Source organism: Kogia breviceps, chromosome 13 (assembly GCF_026419965.1).
Source record: "Kogia breviceps isolate mKogBre1 chromosome 13, mKogBre1 haplotype 1, whole genome shotgun sequence".
Lineage (NCBI taxonomy): Eukaryota > Metazoa > Chordata > Mammalia > Artiodactyla > Physeteridae > Kogia > Kogia breviceps.
Genome location: NC_081322.1, coordinates 30,381,531 through 30,402,161, shown reverse-complemented (window position 1 = coordinate 30,402,161; position 20,631 = coordinate 30,381,531). Strand labels below are relative to the sequence as shown.

The 20,631-nt window shown below is 39.5% G+C and overlaps 1 protein-coding gene and 1 pseudogene across 9 annotated transcripts in view; one reads left to right on the top strand and one right to left on the bottom strand.

The window, feature by feature from the left end:
• The window catches only part of KLHL32 (kelch like family member 32), a 235,391-nt gene that overhangs the window by 51,559 nt on the left and 163,201 nt on the right, over positions 1-20,631 (bottom strand). For 7 of the 9 annotated variants that reach the window (XM_067011495.1, XM_067011496.1, XM_059083005.2 and 4 more), the window contains one exon: positions 7,632-8,358. The exons of the other annotated variants lie outside the window; for them this stretch is intronic. In XM_067011495.1, coding sequence (XP_066867596.1) covers positions 7,632-8,358 — 727 coding nt within the window. The remainder of the gene's footprint in view (positions 1-7,631; positions 8,359-20,631) is intronic. 9 annotated transcript variants of the gene reach the window in all.
• LOC131740272 (U5 spliceosomal RNA) lies at positions 15,476-15,584 on the top strand (annotated as a pseudogene).

Here is a 20,631-nt window from a genome sequence, read left to right as displayed (position 1 = left end):
TTAACATTCCTCTCAGCTTAAGTAAACTTTAGACAGGCTTCTTCCTGTCTCTGGCCCCTGACCTCCCTTACTTACAGCATTTATTTTTAAAAACTTGCAAATTATTTCTCTCTGCCTCTTTGAGATATAAATCATTTAAGAAGATTCTTGCAAGTTTTACAACCCAGGAATATCTTCCGCAAAGACCTGGGAGCCGTGCCATTGAGATGTTATCATCAAGGAAGAGAATGCTCCTATCTCCCAGTTTCTGTGGAGGCTAGGAGCCTAACTCCGATGGACACAAATCAGCAAACACAAATGGCCTAACCACAGAGAAAAACATTTACAAACTTAGGGTAACTGAATATGCTCAATGCATCACACTGATCAACCTTCTTCCAAAAGTACTTCACTATATTTTTACCAGCTCACCCCAGTGCTTAAAAACCCTATTGTTTTCCAGAGGAGTTGATTTCAAACTGCATTCTGGTCCCTCTCCCCTAGTGCAATAGTCTTGAATAAAGTCTTCCTTGTCTGTTTAACCGTGTCCACTATAATTTTTGCTTCGGCAGTTCAAATAGTTCGAATGGGTCACTACTATCAACTCCATGGCCAGAAGTCAAGTCAACCAGACCCTAGAGAATTAGTGCATCAACTTAACTAAAGTGTGATAATCAATCGGTACTAATGGATACATAAAGGAGAAGGAATCTGTCCAGGTCAATCATTACTCTCTCACTTAATCCCAGTAAGGAGAGTATATCTTTCATGTAATTGACCATAGCTATTATTAACTGGAAGGCTTTTTTTTTTTTTTTAAGTTCTCTCTGAAGCTTGCAACCACTTTTAAGATAAAGGAAAGTTTTGTCTGCAGAAGAAATCCACAAAGAACAGAGAGAAATGAGCTTCCTGCCCTCAAATAAAGTCTTCTCTGGATTTCTCACTAAATGTCTCATTTTTAAAGATGAAATCAAAGAAAAGGATAATACACTTAAGAAAGCTGAGGCTGAAATGCCTACATAGAGTCAAAATGTATGTCAAAATAAATGCAGAGGTATGTTTGCTTCCCCCACAATGTTCTTGTTTTTAAATCTAATTAAAAATGGAATGTCCAATAATTCTTTCTTAGCATAACTACGGAATAATAATTAAATCTATTGAAACCTCACAAGTTTTCAGGGCTAAAATGACTGCCAAGTGCTTTTGATTTGGGTCATATCCACCAGATTAATGTCCAGCTCGCCTATAATCATTTCTCCAAATGAGAGGGAACAGAGGTGAACTCCCCCCATTATTTCAAAACTTTGACAGTTTCTCCACTTGTTTTAGAAATATGGGACAGAATTAATATCTACTGCAATAAACTATCTGTTTATGACACTATTTGAAGATATTTACACTATAATATGTATCAGACTCTGCCCATTACAGATTAAATGTATAATCAATGGATTAGAATGCAGCTATTGCATCCTTTCTCCCAAGCACGGCACACCATTTATCTTCATGCTTTTCAGAATTACTATTTACTGTCTTCCCCAGATGCATTTATAATAGTTTTTTTCCCCCTTAATCTGCACTCAGTAATTAGATTCCTTACCCTTACATACAAATTTTCACTCACATGACAATATTTAGAAATGAGATATTGGGTTACTAGTTGGGGGTAAAAAAAGTCCTAGTTAGTTATTTGGTTGATTACTTCTAGAATGTTAAACCGCAGGAGGTGACTAAAAAACCGAGTGCTGTAACTTTTGCCAAGTCAGGATTGCAAGGGAAAACCTTAAGAATTGGTTCTATTGCTTTCCCCCTTTGAAATAACTTACAAATGAGCATACAAATAAAAAAACATTTCTTCTCAGTACAAAAGATAAATTTTTTAAAAAGCATCCACGTTTGCAGCCCACATTTCTCTAGCAATGCTACCCATTTTCAGAGCTTTATCATTACATTCCCTTCACATAACACTCTTTACTTTTAATCTTCTGAAATGAGATGCTAAGGATTTGCATACAGATTTGACTATACAAAAATAGATATGGAATTAATAATAGTCTCTATATGTTTTAATTTATCCTAGACTGGAGTACCCTTGCCTGCAGCAGTATTCCTGGCTTTGAAAGTCATCAAGCTGATTTGTCTGCTCTGGGTTATGATGCCACATGCTGCTATACTGCCCCCTGCAATCAAAGCACTTGCGAAGATAGATTCCATGCCTTCCTCTATCGAGTATATTTTATAGATTGGCAGTTTTGATCTCCCTCCCCCACCCCAGGGGGGATAATCTGCATCTTAACAGCTTTCTATAGATACATCTGTCATTAAATATGCCATCTCATGTCAGCATCCGTTTTTAAAGCCAAGTTTTCCCTAACTTTGAAGTGCCACAGTCAAAGTTAAGACTTTTCAGCCAAAATTGAAAATGAACAATCCTGTCTTATACTTCTGAACTGTGACTTAAAGATATACGGCAGGTTGCCCCAAAGTCAAATAAGTCTTTAAAAACTGCCAGAAGGAATGAAAAGTTACCACCATGCTACCAGCAGGGAGAAATGCTTTCTATCATCAAGACAAGAGTAAAGCATTTTTCTCAAGCTTCCCTGTTCTACTCCCCACAAAACATTGTGACAAATGGATGAGTGCATGCCAGGGAGAAGATGACAGGTGACTGCCAAACAAACAACCTCTGTCTCCACTACTGAGAGGCCACCAACTCCTAAACTCATTGTGCTCAAAAGCAACAACTAGCCAATGCTGACAGTGTCCATAAAATAGTGTTTAGAAAAACAGCTCTCAATAATCGTTGGCCAGGGTAGGTCAAGTCTGGTGGCTCTGCTAATTTTTCTTTTTTTTTTCAGGGATAGAAATACCTCTGTTGATAAATAGAGAGTCCTACACTAAACTCTTTAGTAGAAAACAGTGGTACCTAATGCAGTGCTAGTATTCTTACTGGAACAGAGCAGGATGCAAAGAACTGAACGTGTCCATGCTCTTAGGGAAGATGCTCCAGGCTGGTATTCTGTGAGCCAGTTCAGGATTGCGGCAAACCATCTTGAGTTCTCTGCAGCTCTCCTGGAGGCCTGCAGTGCCAGCTTCACTCTAGTCTAGGGGGTGCATTTCAGCAGAAGGTGTGCCGTCAGCCTCCACCCCCAGCTCCTTTATGACTCTATCCTTGGGGGAGCCATTTAACAGCCAAGTTCATGTCCTCACATGCAAAATGGAGACAGTGAGACCTCTCTCATAGGTTTCAGATGAACGAGAGTACTCGGTAAAGAAGCCATCCATACGGGAAGTTTACTACAATAGTGTAGTAGCGGGGCTTCCCTGGTGGCACAGTGGTTAAGAATCCGCCTGCCAATGCAGGGGACACGGGTTTGATCCCTGGCCTGGGAGGATCCCACATGCCGCGGAGCAACGAAGCCCATGCGCCACAACTACTGAGCCTGTGCTCTAGAGCCCACGAGCCACAACTACTGAGCCCGCGAGCCGCAACTACAGAAGCCTGCGTGCCTAGAGCCCATGCTCCGCAGCAAGAGAAGCCACCCCAACAAGAAGCCCGCGCACTGTGACGAAGAGTAGCCCCCGTTCGCCGCAACTAGAGAAAGCCCGTGCGCAGCAACGAAGACCCAATGCAGCCAAAAATAAATAAATATATAAAATTATTAAAAAAAAAAAAAAAAAAAAACTATGAGCCCTGGCATGGGACCTGTCTTTGTGGCTCCCGCACTAGCCTGGAACAAGACTTAGGGAGGTGAGGAAACTTGCTCAGCATCTCCTGGTTGGTCAAAATGGAGGAAATTTCACACTTGCATGTGCCCTCAATCTGTGACCTCAGAGCACCACAGTCAGCCTCTGCCATGCCCCCATTAGTTCCTAATATGTTGTATACAATTTTTTTAGATGCAAGTAAAATGATATTTGCACAGTAAAGTTACAGCCATGGCATTTTTTAAATGTTAATGATGCTTTATACTGTTCTAATTGTAAAGTCCCTTTAGTAGGTTTGAGTAAATTAAAGTTACTTAAAATGGGGCAATGCAAACTTCATCTAAATTTAATCAAGATGAAAATAAATATATCTTCTAGGGAGTTAAAGAAGCCCTAACAAATGTTCTTTCATTAGTGAAATACCTGAAAAACTCTTTGATTGTCAGCTCCTAGAGGGCAGGAAGTGTGTTTGCTGAATTTTTCTTATTTATCTATGAACCAGCACTGACTTTAATAAAGATGTGGCATTCACCAAGAGAATCAAGAAAACACTAAGTGCCGCTTTTGAGGAAATGCAGTACCATTTGTCTTATTATGGCAGTTTTAAAGCACTAATTTTGTGGTTAGCTTCCCATTATCCTGCTGCCATTTGACAAAAATGAAAAGGTAAGTTATTCTGCAAGATGAGCTCAGGATTCATTTTCACTCACACAAAAAAGGATCTTTTTAGTAGTTCACAAACAATATCTTACAATGGGGAACATACCTTTTAAAGCACAATGGCAGGATATTTAATGCTTATTTTACTTCAGTATTGTGAATTTCAAGTAGAAATTATGTGCAGCATTTGTGAATTGGGTCACGATGTCAAATGCTAGAGGAGACTGTAAAATCTGACTCTCTCTAACATCTTAAATTACATGCTAATGGGCATATCTATACAGCCTAGTTTTCTGAATTCATCTTTGCTTGTCTCCTTCATAAAACCACGGACAGGTTTCCAGGTATCCTGACCCGAAAATGGACAGAGATGGGGAGAGGGTATGTATAGAGAGAGAGCACACTTGGAAATACCGAGTCCCTAAAGAAACATTCATTTTGTGTTCTGTGGAACAGAAATAAGCTCCTAAAATCCACATCCTATAATCCTTACTACCTTCACCTCAGGCAAAGCTTACAAAATACCAGAAGGATGCCAATGACCCAATCCCCCATCAATTAAATTGGAAATATTTAATTATTTGGTAAAGGATAAGGAATAGCCTCAAACATTTTCATCTGCTCCAAAAAAAATGAGGGTAACACTTCTAAATCAGAGATAGTCAGGGTGAAATATACCTGTCTTTTTTTTTTTAAGGAGCCCATAGCAACCCCTCCCTATCCCTGGTTAGATTCACAATTGATTTATTATAAGCTGAGCCTGAGGAAAGAGGCAGACGACTGAAGGTATTAGAAATGTCACTGGTGATTTCCTCTTCTTTCCAATTAAAAGTATTGTACTGTACACAGGGAAGTGAGTTTTTCATCTCAAGTACACAGTAGGGAGAAACAAACCTCAGAAAATTGTGATTGTTTTCATTAAGTACGGTTAACACAGGCAGCATATATTAGTGCAAAAGAAGAACAAAGGAAATGTATTTCCTTTCATAGTAGGGAAAAACAAAGTGATATAGCAGTATGGACTGTAATAAGTTGATACATTTAATACAACGGAAAAGGAAACATACACACCCATATGGAAAGAGAAGTCAGCTTGATACCAGGTTGCTAGATCTAGCCAGGCTAACATAAGTTTCAGTGCTTTCTTAAGGCCTCACTAAAGAAGGTATTAAGTAGTCGTATTTTTAAGACTATGTAAGGGAAACTCCAGCACTTTTTTTTTTTTTTTTTTTTTTTTTTTTGCGGTACGTGGGCCTCTCACTGTTGTGGCCTCTGCCGTTGCGGAGCACAGGCTCCGGACGCGCAGGCTCAGCGGCCATGGCTCACGGGCCCAGCCGCTACGCGGCATGTGGGATCTTCCCGGACTGGGGCACGGGCCTGCATGGGCAGGCGGATTCTCAACCACCGCGCCACCAGGGAAGCCCATCCAGCACATTTTTAAACGCTAGTTTTAGAGCCCAAAGATAAAAAATAAGTAAGGAATAATTATTAGACTAATTATGAGAAACGTATACAAAATTTAGAAAATGCAATGCAAAATTTAGGGGTACAGTACCTTAGCAATATATGAAAACGAAATGAGTCAAAGGAAGGGATGTAGGTTGGAATAAAATATACATTATACTGATTTCATAAATCCATCACTGTTTTGTTATCTAAGTCAAGTACAGATCTGTTCCTTCTAATAGCAAGGATTTATTTGCAGCCAAGTTTAAGGTTTCTTCAACAAATCTAACAGGATACAGTCCTGGTGGCTTTTTTCTTAAATACTGAAATATATACTTAAAGAAAAAGGAGTAAGTCACCAGATAAATGAGGTCTTTATCTAAATATATCTACATATACTAACATACACACTCGTATCTAATGTTTATTTGGTATACAGGACGAGTAATTGTTGGATACACTTCATTTATCCTCTTTCTTAGTCCCAACCTTAACTTCATTCATTAATTATTGAGCACTTAAACCCAGACATGAGCTAGGTTTCTTCAATAAAAATTAGTGAATTGCCAATAATTGAGGCACTACCCAGAGCAGCCAAGACTACAGCTGTATCCCTGGTTATTGAGGATAGCAGAAGGAAACATGGGCAGAGTCCAATGAATTTACTTTAAGTGCAAGGGGGAATTTTGTCAGAGCAGCTGTTAAACTAGAGAAGATTATTGAAGGAAGCTTAGAAGTCTTCACAAGTACACTTAAAAGTGATTGTTTCTTCTGAGTACAAACATCTCAGAGTTACTCTTAGTATTTAAGTTGTTTGATTTTTCTATTCCTCTTTGTCCTGGACATAGAAATTCAGCGAGATCCATTTGGGTCACAAAATGAGTATCCTCCAGCTGAGAGAAGATGCAACTTTCTTCCCTAATAGGCAAACCTTTCAAAGGAGGACAATTGAGGACTTTCCGATAATAGGATTGGAAACACAAGGTGATATTGTGATGTCAATAACACATGCCTCACAGGCTCCTTCTGTGCCAGTGAAAAGTCAGCCATGAGGGGTTGGAAGGAGCATGTGGGTGTGAATGAAACAAGACTGGCAATGAGCAGTTAATTGCTGAAGCTGGGTTATGGGCACATGAGATTCATTATACTAGTCTCTCTCCTTTTTTCATAATCCAAAGGCTTCAAACAAAACCAAAGACAAAAAAAAGTAAACTAAAATAATCAGAACCCCCAAATAATCAGGAAGAATGGGAGAGTAAATAGGAAGAAAGGATTGGGATAGCATGAGTAACTACAATTCGCAGATAACAGGAAAATACTATTTTAGCCAATAACTTAAATCCCTTCCCTCAATGCACAGCATGGCTCCTACCTGGATATATTCCCATTGCTTTACTCATCCAAATGGATTAACTGGGCTTTTACTTCGCCTGCCCTGTCTTTGACAGACTGGCTCCTAGTCAGGCAGCCCAAGGTGAAAGGAAAAGCCAAGGACCTGGATAAACCACAAGGTGTGCCATACAGTCCCCATGAATATCAAAAACGGACAATCTAAACAATAGAAGGTTTGGTAGCAAAAGGGATGTGATAGGCCGTTCACTTCCATCTTGAAATTTTACTCCACTAATCACTCAGAAAGTCACAGAAAGGTCAATTACTTCCCCATACACTGCTCTCTATAGAATGGTGCTCAATAAATGACTGTTAAATTAACTAAAACGGCATCCTTGGCCGAATCGTTCCGATGCACATGGCCACCACTACCAAAGCCTGACTTGTCAATTTATGCCACGGTGAAAGTGTTTTGTAATAAATGCAACGTATGAGGCACGTTCTACCTGATATCCAAAGAAGACCGTCCGCCACATAGCCCGCGTGACAGGAGAGGGAGCGGTCAAAGGGCTGAACGAAAGTCCATTTGTTCTTCTTGGGGCAATAGCGCTCCACGGTCGGCAGAACCTGGCGCAGTTCGTTTCTGCCCCCAGCCGCGTAGAGGTACTCATCCATGGCTCCCAGAACGAAGTGCTCCCGGCAGTTTTTCATGGGTGCTATCTCTGCCCAGGAATTACGGCGGGGGTCATAGCGACAGGCAGTCCTCACGGCACACGTCCGGCCGCTGGCATGCTCAACTTCCCCTCCTGCTACAAACAGGAAGTCGCCCATGACTGCCACACAATGGTGGCTCCTTCCCACGGGCATGGGAGCCAGCTCACTCCAGTTGGCAATGGCAGCTAGGAGGGCATTCTCCTGATCCACGGGATTGAAGTACCGAAGCTCCTTGACTTTACAGACCTCGCGTTTCTTCCCACCAATGATGTACAGAGTATCTGACTGGAAGCGCGGTTTGGTCCTGCGAGTCTGCCACACGGGCTGTGCGTAGATGCTCTGGTGGTATTCCAGGGCCTCGTTGACAAGAGCCGTTGCGGTTTCACTTGCCTGGACGAGGGGGTGGGACAGGGCAACTGTATGGAGAGTGTCCACGTCCATCAGGCCAAAGCGGATGTACTGCAGGAGCTCATCCATGTACTGGTAATGGCAGCTGTGTTCCAGCCACCTCACGGCTAGCTGCAACAGAGGCAGGGAGGTGGAGAGAGCACAGAGGTAAGAAGAAGCCAAAGCCATGTGGCACAGAGGCCGGCTGCCATGTATTCCTTCAGACTCTTAATAACACTTTTATTTTTTCTCACAAACCACGGAACACTCTAACACTGTTATACCGGGTTGAGGGATTTTTTTTTTTCCCTTTCCGCATCAGAAGAGACACAAAAGAACTCAAAACGCGGTTGGAGAGATTAGGAACAATGTTAAGCAACCTGGACACGACTTAAAGGATCGCTTGAGGTGAACAACAGTTACTTTTCAAAGAATGAGAATACGGCTGTGAAACAGCCTGTTCCCTTAGGTTTCATGCATAAGAGGCTTGGTTCTCCCCACCACCAGCATATGTCCACGGTGAGCCGTGCCATCAGTTCAAGCAACATATGTCAACCTGTGAGTCAAGGTGCTGTATCAATACGAGTAATGTGAGAAAATATGTGATCATCTGAGACCACAGGGTGCACTTGATAGAAAATCAATACGACACTAGTAACAAGAAAAAGGACTTTTTCCCCCCGGCAACTTTTGTAGGTATATATCAGTCCAGAAGCAAGAGAAGAAAAAGAAAGATTGCAACCTATCAATTTATTTTATTTTTTCTCCACTAGTTTTCATCTTGAAAACAGTTGTTGTTTGTATGTGTAAGATACGGGCAATTTGTTAGAGCCATTTTCATAAAAACAGGATACAGAGGACATTATCTTTGTATTATGGAAACAAGAGCAGAATGTAATCCTAACCTTTTTGATTAGGTCTAGATCTCTTTCAAGAAGGAAAGGGGTAAGAACTTTCAGCTACAGACGAACAGAATTTCTTAAAACTAAAGCAGGTGCATTAAGTCATAAATAACAAAATTGAACAGTAGTTTAGAAAATAATATCAACAAAAAACCAATTCATGTTATGGAGCACCTGAAGTAATTTAATTAATGTGACTTAATATTTAAGTTTGGCAAAGCTTTCCACACGTCGGCATAGAGAAGTATACCTAATATCTCCAGTCAACATATTTGATAGAATTTATTCTTAGCAGTACCTGTATTAAACTAGATCTCCTAAGCAATATAGATGTGGACCTGAAGCAATTAGCATTAAAAAAGTAAAGAAAATACTGAATAATTCTGCTGTGTTTTACTTGCTTTCTGACCAGTGGAATTGGGGTTCTGGGCTTCCTTTTTCAGCTGATTCATTGCACTGGGAAAAATGCCTACGGAGAAGACAGAAAGAAATGTAGTGCCCTCAGACCATTACTCCTTGACAGACGTGAGCTGGTTTTCATCCTTGTGAAAAGGATCACTAAACTCTCTGAAGCATTATATGATTTCAGGCTTTCAGAGTTTCTGTATCCATTTGACAAATGGCTCTAAAAGGCAAGGAATATTTTGGGCATGTCTTTTTAGTTTTCCAGATGAAGAGAATGTAGCAAGTGAATTTGCTTCCAATATATACCGAATTGCATCTCTAAATGAATAATGAGTGAAGAGAAATGGAAAAAGAATGTCACTGGTTGCCAGGTAGCCTACGGATGCCACGGAGGCAGACACAATGGAGGGCAGATGAGTGACACTTTGTGGCTGTTTTTCTAGAAACTAGTATTTTTTATTTAAATAAGATACTAACCTGATGAAAAAAAAATTACCTGTGTATGGTAACACAGTAATAATCAAAGATAGTGCAGAAGAAAAATGTCACTCATCAATCACCAAGTCTCTGCCGGAAGTGGAGAGTTTTCCCACAGGCAACATCCTGGTTTTTCTCCACCCTAATTTTAGAAGTTTCAAGAGACGGGCTCCAATTAGAATTCTACAAGTTAATGAATGATTTTCCATTCTTTGCCCACAGAGCTTTCAAAAGTTTTCAGGGATAAAGTCATCCCACTCAAGGTTACTCCTTATCCACAAGGTAAAATTTGCTGAAACTTAATCTTTCATATTGCTCCTAATTTGAGTAATTCCAGATGGTACTGCTTTGTTTTGTAACAAATTTCTTAGCATCCTGATATCCTAATGTTTCTGCATCTTGCATATGGATACTACAGGAAAACAGCATTGAAGAAAGAGCAAATAAACATTCATGTCTCTACAGCCTCTTTTTATAGCACAGTGCTGCCCCTTTAATTACTTTTCTCCTTCCTCATAAATCAGTTCTTTCTATGCCCTAATCAATCTTCTAGCCCATCTCTTAACACTCTCTGATTTACCTTTATCTTTCTAGCAAACAGTGTCACTTACTGTATGAAAGATATACAAGCCACAACTACACTCTGCCTTTAAGAAAATTTCTAAGGAATCAAACTAGCAGTGGAACAGTGACCACTGTGACCTATCTCTGATTCATTTCTGGCTTTCTGTCTACTTATCACCCCTTATGTCGCAATATGATGATGGTTTCCATGTTCAATTTCCCCAAATACTATGTATTACAGAATACTTTGTGAACCTACACTTAGTTTGCATTTTCTGGGATAACATTTATCTTATTTATTGCCAATATGTCTAACTTCTCATATTTTTCATATAATTTTCACATATTTATTATTTATATTATTTATTTATAAATATTTTCAGACTACACAAGTCATTCATACTTGTTGGGTTTATCTTTTCTCCAGATCAAAGGTAAATATAATGTACAATTCTGCCAACTTTGAACCAATCTCACCTGGATATAGTATTATTTACAGATTTAAATACAGTGCCTCTCAAACCTAACATGTGCATGAATTACCCGGTGTTTCTGGGCAAAGTGCAGATTTTGATTCAGTAGGGAGGAGGAGGAGGAGGACTGCAAGTCTGCATTTCTAACAATCTCGCAGGTGATGCATATGCTGCTAGCCCGTGGACCACGTTTTGAGTAGGAAGGTTTTAGACAGATTTCCCATTTATGAGACTGTAAATTGCTGCTTTATAAGAGTAAACCAAGTCTGTTGTTTCAAATTTTAAAAGGCTTGAATTAAATGAAGTTTAAGTAGGATGCTTTAGTAAAGATATAGGGCATGTGTAGCTAATACCATAGGTAAGACAGGGTATCTCCTTTGTAGGGTAAGCTCTTCCTATGGGTAAGACAGCATATTTTGAGACCTTGGCTCTATAAATCAACGGCTGATTCTGATAGCATAAAAGTAAGTCTTTCAAAAACTCTGTGCAGTTTTGCTTTTGCAATAATACATAAACAAAAGTAAAAGTGTTACTGTACTCAGTTTTTACTTCGGTGAAAATACAGAAGAGAAAAATCACTGAAATCATGGATAACTCTTACTTATCCAAATAATGGAAGAAATGTCAAAGAAAATCCAAAACCATGGGCTACCTCAAAAACACTTCTAGGGCTTCCCTGGTGGCGCAGTGGTTGAGAGTCCGCCTGCCAATGCAGAGGACGCGGGTTCGTGCCCCGGTCCGGGAAGATCCCACATGCCGCGGAGCGGCTGGGCCCGTGAGCCATGACCGCTGAGCCTGCGCGTCCGGAGCCTGTGCTCCGCTACGGGAAAGGCCACAACAGTGAGAGGCCCACGTAACGCAAAAAAAAAAAAAAAAAAAAAAAAACACTTCTACACGGTGAACCTCACCAGAGCACTATCCACTGCCATGCTGAATTAAGGGCAAAGTGGTAGAGGCAATCCTGGATCCCATTTTAAGAGGTTTAGAAACTACAGTAAACAGAAGGCTGATTCATCATCAGGGCATCATGGAACACAAAGACCACAGCTAGCTTTGTAGTGTATTTTGGGGTTTAATGTTTGAAAATGTTTATTCTGGGAACTTTTGGCTTTTAATGATACTACACTTAGCATAACCCAGGGAAGGCTAAAATCCTATTCTATCTTACTTATTCGGGCACACTGACATCCCCATCAGAATATTTTACTAGAATATTTTAATTGGGTAGGGGGGGAATGGAGCATAGAGTGAAAGTTTTATCTCAGACTCTTTAGGTGACAAAGCCAGCAACAGTGGAAAAGAAATCAAGGATTCAGTTTGGGAGGGCAGATCAAAGAGTACTTAGGAAACAGGGCAATTAGGCAAGCTGTTTCCTAACCCATCTGAAACACAGGGACTGTCATCTCCAAAGACTATAGGAGATCTCCCAAGCACCCTACCTAACCCAATCTAGTACATCTTACTCTGATGGAGAATTGTTCCTTCCTAAAAGGAGCACTGGCCACAGCTTATTCCAACGTCAACTCATCTCATCCTCAGATTCTTGATAAGAACAGTGTCTGGCACGTAGTAGGTTAAACATAATTACTGCAGAATGGAAAATCCTTTATAACTATTCTTAGGCTATTTGTCATATTTCTCTTGAACCAACAACATCAGTTCCTTAATATATTTATTTATCTATCTATCACAGTCTTCAATTTCCTATTTTATTATCTCATCTTTGTGGCTTTCCTATAAAGCCCTTATAAGCTCACAAAACTCCCCACGGCAGCATGCAGTGTACTGGACTTACTTATAGAAGGCCCTTGTTTTACTCTCTCCATAACTGGTGCTGGTCACCTCTATTTGACATTCTTAGCAATGCAATGAACATCATAATCTGTTAATCCTTCAAATACAGAGTATTAGGGCAAGAAGAAACTTTAGAGTACTTTTGGTTCAAGCTTCTCAATTTTACTAGTAGAAATAAAATCCAGACAAGCTATCTGACTTACTGCAAGTCATGCAGCTGATTAATGGAAAAGCTGGAACCAGAAATCCAGTTTTTAATTTTTATAATGTGTTCTTCTATTATATCATATCATCATTATTTTTCCATCAATAATTATTTTAAGGTAGAATCCAGGCACTCAAAACCAAATGCACTCAAAACCAAACTTAATGTCCATATTGTCTAAATGAGAAAAATAAAGTCTATTTTTTAAAAATGTATACTTCGCTTCTAGATATGTGACAATATTTTTCAATGAGTCTCATTTATGGATTACTTTTGCATAAAAACCATGCATTTAGTTGTATGGATTAAAGAGTTTGTAAGTAAAGAATAAGTCTTTAGGGGAAAGGGCATCCTTTGAGTGTTGAATTATTGTTTCACTTTTTATGGGAATATGTATTTTAACTCTAGGTCATTCCTTGTTAACTAAACCTGGCTCAAAAATATATGGAAAATAATCCCTTCCTTTTAGTGTTCTCAGTGTATCCCCAATGATTGCTATTCTGTGAATAGAATATATAATACATAATACCAAATATAAAAGTATATAATTTTAAATTATGCAAAATTTTCTCTAATTCAATTAAAATATATAACCTACTCATATGTATTTCAGAAATATGTCAATTATATGAACGAATGTTACACTCCTAATATTATAAGCCCTCAAGTTATGATCCAAATTCCTTTACTGTTCTTGCTCAAACACACCCAGATAGAAGCTGCTGTTTTAAAATCTACCTCTGCTTATATATGTCCATACGTATGTGTACTAACCAACGTGACCCCGAAGCAATGCCAAAACAATAAGAAATTTTACACTCACATATTTCCTGGAAAATATATGAATTATGAAGTCATCTCAAATCCAAGAATACACATTAATGCACTCTTCCATAAAACTGCCTTTATATTTTGGAAACATATATTAAAAATGCCCTTTACAAAAGCAGTTCTCATCAGATGAGCGATGAAATGTCTTTAACTAACACTGACAAAAGATAAAGCTCTTACAACACTGTTGAAAAGCAGTAACTATTTCTTTCTCTTGGTCCACAAGAATTTTTTCACTGAAGAGGATATTCTCATCACAGAATTCCTCAGCCAGAGCTGAATAAGCAAAAACCGGTATTTTTGCCCACAGTCTGATTCTGCCCCCTTGGCCCGGGGCAGCTATAATTATTCTCCTATTTTAAAACCTGGTTGCAGACAGCTTTGCTGAAGGGGCAAACTGAGCCCCGCCTTTTGCAGGAGCCCATGCTGTGAAGGCGCAAGTGTCTATATCCTTGCCAGTCCTGTCATCCCACTGAGATAAGCCAGGGCACTAGTCTCCCCTCAGTGCCCAAAAGGCAGCACATATCCCACAGTTCTGCAAATTCAGAAAGGAACAAAGGAAGGGCACAAGAACAAATCGGCAACCACCTGGCATTCCTGAAGCTCCACCAAAGAGCCTGGCATGTTAAAGAGCACTTGGGCAACAAGGAGTGGGGAGCCATGAGAGAATGCTTTAAGAGAATGAATGACAAAGCACAGGCAGAATGTTCCCTTTCCAAACAGAGGATCAAGGATACTCACCATCTTCTAATCCATGTCCTCAAAGGGAAGTTGCACTGACTATTATATATTGCATTCAAGTACACTGTCTCGTATATTATTTTATAATGCCTTAAATTCAAATAAATGTAAACATAAAACTTTAGCAAGATACCCTTTTAATATTATAAAGTTTCTTTAGATGATAAATGTGGAAAGTTTCCCTCCTGTATGTGAACAGGTGTTGAGACTTGCCATGTTAAACTACTGATACACAGAATCTCATTTCTTTAACATGAGTCATGTTAAAGCTCTAAATAGTGACATACGAAACCAGAATAATGACTGACGTAGAGAGGAAAGCTCCTATTAATAAATAATTGCACAACATTTTATAGCCCTATTCTCTTCTTTGAGACCAAATGAAAAATTTCTGTTCAAAAAGGCAACATTCCTATCTAAAGACACCAGAAACTAGGGACATAAGATCAGGGTATGTTGCTCTACCAGAACAGTGAAAACGGTACAGTGGAGGAATATTAAAAATTATAACAGTGCTCACTTGAGTGCTGTAATTAAAACTGTGTCAACATTTTGCTTGTAAAACAGATTTTTCAAGGGAGGTTGTACATTAACCATTATAACTGACTACAAACTTATATAAGACACATAGGCTATTTTTTCCTCTAAGAAATATATTTCAATAGAATCAAATCTGATGCGGTCCCAGGTTCATATACTGTCAGAAAAAAAAACCTGACAGATTTTAAAAAGAATATTCAGCTTAGTAGATATGATAATAACACATATTCTTTCATTGTTCGTTTAAAACTTTATAAAGCTGGAAGACTGACAAATGCTCTTATTTTCACCTTTAGCAAAAAATTTGTGCTTTGATAATACTCTGGTTTCTCTTCAGATTGTATAAATCTTTTGCCTTTTACTAAAGATTTCCATGGAAAAGAACAGGTATGAGGGGTTTTTTCAGGGGTTTAAAAAAAAAAAGACATGTATACAACTTACCCTCAAATGGCTCAGGAAAAAAAAAGCACACATGTGTATGCACTCTCTCTCTCTCTCTCTCTCTCTGTTTAGATATCTATCTATTCCCCTACTACATATATCTACAGATATTTATAGATAGAAAGATATCTAGAGAGTGAGACAGAGACAGAGAACGTATGATAAAGCAAACGAAGTAATGTGCTTAAGAAATGAGCAAATCATATGGGTGTTCTTTACTATTCTTATTCTTGCAACTTTTCTATAAGTTTGAAATTATTTTTAAACAGAAAATTGAAAGAACAAAAAAGTGCTGATAACCATCTTTAATACATTTTTTTTTCAAAAAAATACATACTGCCAAGCATCAAAAGCAGGAGCCCTTGCAACCAAGGATGTCTCTTTCCCGTAGACAGCGATAAACACATAGGAATGGAGGAATCACAAGGAAACCTGTCCTGAGGCATGCCACGTTTAAGTTCCAGGTATTTGTGAGGACAAAGACAAGTGACCTGAGTTGGTTCAGTCTTATAACACAAGGCGATTTTTTAAAAGGTAAATTGTGTATCAAGATGAAGAGAAAACAAAGATAGGAAAAGAGATGAGGTTAGTACACTGTGATGTCTTTTCCACCTCAAGAATTGGCCACCAATTCGAGCTCATCTTTGAAAGGTCAATACAAACAACAGCAAGAGTATGTAGCCGACACTGGACCAGTCATTTGGCTTCTCATCTGTAAAACGAGTGAGTTGATGAGAGAGTCTCTTTTATCTCTAGTATGTACGTCACTTACAGATCCACCAAACAGTAATATTTTAAAGTAGAATCCTCATATACACACTACTATATATAAAATAGATAAACAACAAGGACCTACTGTATAGCATAGGGAACTATACTCAATATTTTGTAATAACGTGTAAGGAAAAAGAATCTGAAAAAGAATATATACATATATATGTAAGTATGTATAACTGAATCACTTTGCTGTATGCCTGAAAGCAACACAACATTGTAAATCAACTATACCTAAAAAAATAATAATAAAATTTTTAAATTAAAAGTTTGAAAACTGGGCTTCCCTGGTGGCGCAGTGGTTGGGAATCCGCCTGCCGATGCAGGAGACACGGGTTCGTGACCCGGTCCGGGAAGATCCCACATGCCGCGGAGCAACTAAGCCCGTGAGCCATGGCCGCTGAGCCTGTGCGTCCGGAGCCTGTGCTCCGCAACGGGAGAGGCCACAACAGTGAGAGGCCCGCATACCGCAAAAAAAAAAAAAAAAAAAGTTTGAAAACTTAAAAAAAAACCATAAGGTAGAATCCTGCAACATTCCTACCGGTGGGAGAGAATAAAAATTAATCACTGTGTCTAGTATCCAAGTCAGAGATTTCTATAGCACAAATAGTTGTTATAAATCTCTTTTCAGAAAAACAAAGTGATGGTTTTTTGTCTGTAATTCTGAACTCAACAGAAATACACACACACGTGTGTGGCATGTGAAAGTGCATGTGTAAACAGGCTCACATAAAAATAAAATAATCTCAGCCAAAGAACACACATTTCAAGTTTGTAAGTGACTGCTTCAAGGTACTATTTATTTAAAATCCCAGAACGTGGTTTTATTTAGAAATGTAAATATTTAGTAAACTATTCACATGAAATTTTACCTCAAGACAGTCTTTAAATACACCACCCCCATATCTGGAATATACAAAGCTTTTTATATAGGAAGAATGTCCAACAGGACAAGAAAAACAATCAACGTCACCTATGCCAAAGATGCTGCAGGGAAAATGGAACCTATTCCTGGTCTCCTCTCACTTGAGCAAAATACAAGAACAATTAGAAATAGCTTCCTATACTTGCCTCCAATGGTCTCTGAACCAAAAGATAATACTCATTCATCTAATCATTGATAGCATCTGAGTATCATTTGAGGCTAGACTGATGGGTGAGACTTCTAAGTAAGATATTAGTGATGCATATTTATTTATGACGAACTTCTGGGTATAAAAGGTAATGTGGTCAGTGAAATATTAAGCTTATATTGTCAGAACAACACTGGAAAATCAGAGAAAACCAATTTGGTCAATAGAAAAAAACTCTGCTGTATCCCATTGGCAGCAGGGAGTAGAAGTGACGCTAGCTGGGTCACACCATTTCACGTTATTTTCCAGCTACTGCATGCATTGAGGATGCATTATCAAGGTGAAGTCAACTGAAAGGACAGGGAAATTATGATGCTTCTTTCTACCACTAATTGGTACATGCCCATAGATGTGCATATGACACAATGAAAAGGAGATAAGACTTGATGTCAAAAGACCTGTTTCTGCAACTTAGCACATTTGAGCATTTATGAAAAACACAAATATACTGAGGCTCAGTTTCATCACCTGTAAAACAAAGATGATGTTGTTTACATCATAGGGTCTACATAGGATTGAATGAGATAACATGTGAAAGTGCTTGGTAAACTATGACATTTAGACAATAAACAGAATTTATATGATGCAATGCACCACCAAGAGATGGAGCTAATCCTCAACTCAATTATCCTTCTGAATTCATGATAAAGCCAGCACAGATAATTCTTATACAATACAATATTGTGCAATATTGACACAAATTTTGAGAGATCTCTGTAGTTGGTAAGGAATTTGCTACACAGTATTAAACACTTCACATGCTATAGACTAATAATAAAAGCACGGCAGATAATCTGTTGCAGATTACAAACTAGCCCTTATGATAAGCCTATTTCCACACCAATGAATTCAGTAATTCTAACCCAGTTATTAAAGGTGTGTGTCCTTGTTAAACCCCAGCCAGAGAAACATGAATGAATGAAAAGAGAGACACAGACATAAACCTACTTGTCTCTGTATAACACTCAGTATATATTCACTTTCTTTACTTGGCTTGAGTGTCCCATTAAAAATATTTGAATTCATGTCCATCAGTTCCCTCAAATCTCAACTCAGTTAACTTAGTGGCAAGGAAAATATATATATAAACTAAGCTATCTGGCTTGAGAAAACTAAAATAACGATTGATTGATTACTTTCTTCCTGTTTTGTTGCTCTGGGGTAAATGATATAATCATGAATCTTTTCTTTTAGTTTTTTCATTCATCCACTCCTCAATTTCTTATTGAGTGCCCAGTATCTGCCAGGAACTTACTTGGTGAGAAAGAAGATCCTCATTGATACACATACATACAGTCTTACTTGCCATTCACTTTCAAGCTCTCTTAATACCATAAATCTCAAGCCTTACTCTTAACGTCAAGTGTCTTAACATATCCCTGTAAAATACACTCAGGGTGTATGAAATTAGAAGAAAAATCCTACAATTTTGGAAGATTCAGTCTATTGTAGGCAGATTTTCAGACACAAGCAAAAACCATCTTTTTATGTTGCCATTTCCCTCATGGGTATTTTAAATATTGCTGGTACATTTTTAAACTTTATAGTATTTTTTTAAAAGCTGTTTAATTTGTAAACATGCCCTGGAGCATCCTGGGGGCATCAAGCCTTTGAATATTTCTTTATAATCTGATTTAATAATAATGAACCAATTACAGGTTCACTGGCACATATACTCCCCACCTGAAATGAAACCTTTAATGACCAAAAGGAGCTCACAGGCTCAAGCAGCTGCCCCAGGTCACAGATACAGAGATAGTCAGATCCCTCAGACAAGTGGTACTGTGATGAATTTAGATGTTCAGGAAGTACCTATGCTGCATTGAAGGGTTAATGTTGGCAGCCTCCAAGTAAAAAGAAAAGAATCCTCAAAGGTCACTTTAAACGTTGATTTAGAGCTACAGAGTCCAGTGATTGGAGTGGGGCACCCAGTCCCTGAAGCCCGTGACTAAACACGGTCAGGGACCAGACTCTACTATTAAGGGGATGGAGCTGGTGGGCTGCGGTGCCAGGCCTACTACACCCTCAGTGAGTTGCAAAGAACACACATAAATGCCATGCCGACCACTGACCTCCTTCACTGTGTGAATTTCACCCTGCCTACTGATGCCTGAAAAGAATACTTCACACTGCCTTCTCCAACTTCATTTCATCACCGTATAAATAAGTGGGGAATGCTGAATCCTCTATTCACACCTTGAAGCACCTTTGAGTATAATACACAAGTGATACTTCTGTCAAAGGAGATACATTCTTTTTAGCACAATGATGACATATTTTTGAGTGGGGGGAAGTGGCTTATAGAGACAATTTATAATAGTCATGTACAGAAAATGGGTATGTGGGCAGACGGGCCCAGTGCAGGAGAACCAGTGGCTTGACAATCTCAGAAGACCTGTGAGCAGGGAAGGGGCTGCAATGGGTGAAGGAAGGAGTACTAGAAGGTAGTAGCTGTTCCAAAGGCTGTCCGGTGAGCAGGAGTGTATCTCAGTCCCAGGGCCAGGCACCCAGAAGGAAATCTGTGGGAATTACGAGAAATCACAGATCCAAGACATCGTCATAAGGTTAGGAGGAACAATGGGTTGGAACCTTGAAGGCGGAGACAGAAGGGTTGAAGAGGAAAGAGAAACTGGGTCCAATGACTGCCAGCCCTGCGAGCAGAGGAAATGCCAGCCCAGGCAGGGAGATGAGGTGTGAGACACTCTGAGGACCCTCTGAAGGGGGACATCACTGCTGAGGGGATGCACTTTCAGTGAACGGAGTCCGCGTGAGAGCACAGTTCTGGGAATGTGGTGGACAGCTTATGAGGACATAGGAAAAGTCCTTGGTTTTTGGATATCAGTTTTCCACGACAGGTAAAGGGTTCAACAGGTTGGGGGAAGGCAGAAACACAGTCAGGCTTGGACCAAAAACAGTTTGGGGCTTCCCTGGTGGCGCAGTGGTTGGGAGTCCGCCTGCCGATGCAGGGGACACGGGTTCGTGCCCCGGTCTGGGAAGATCCCACATGATGCGGAGCGGCTGGGCCCGTGAGCCATGACTGCTGAGCCTGCGCGTCCGGAGCCTGTGCTCCGTCCGCAACGGGAGAGGCCACAACAGTGAGAGGCCCGCGTACCGCAAAAAAACAA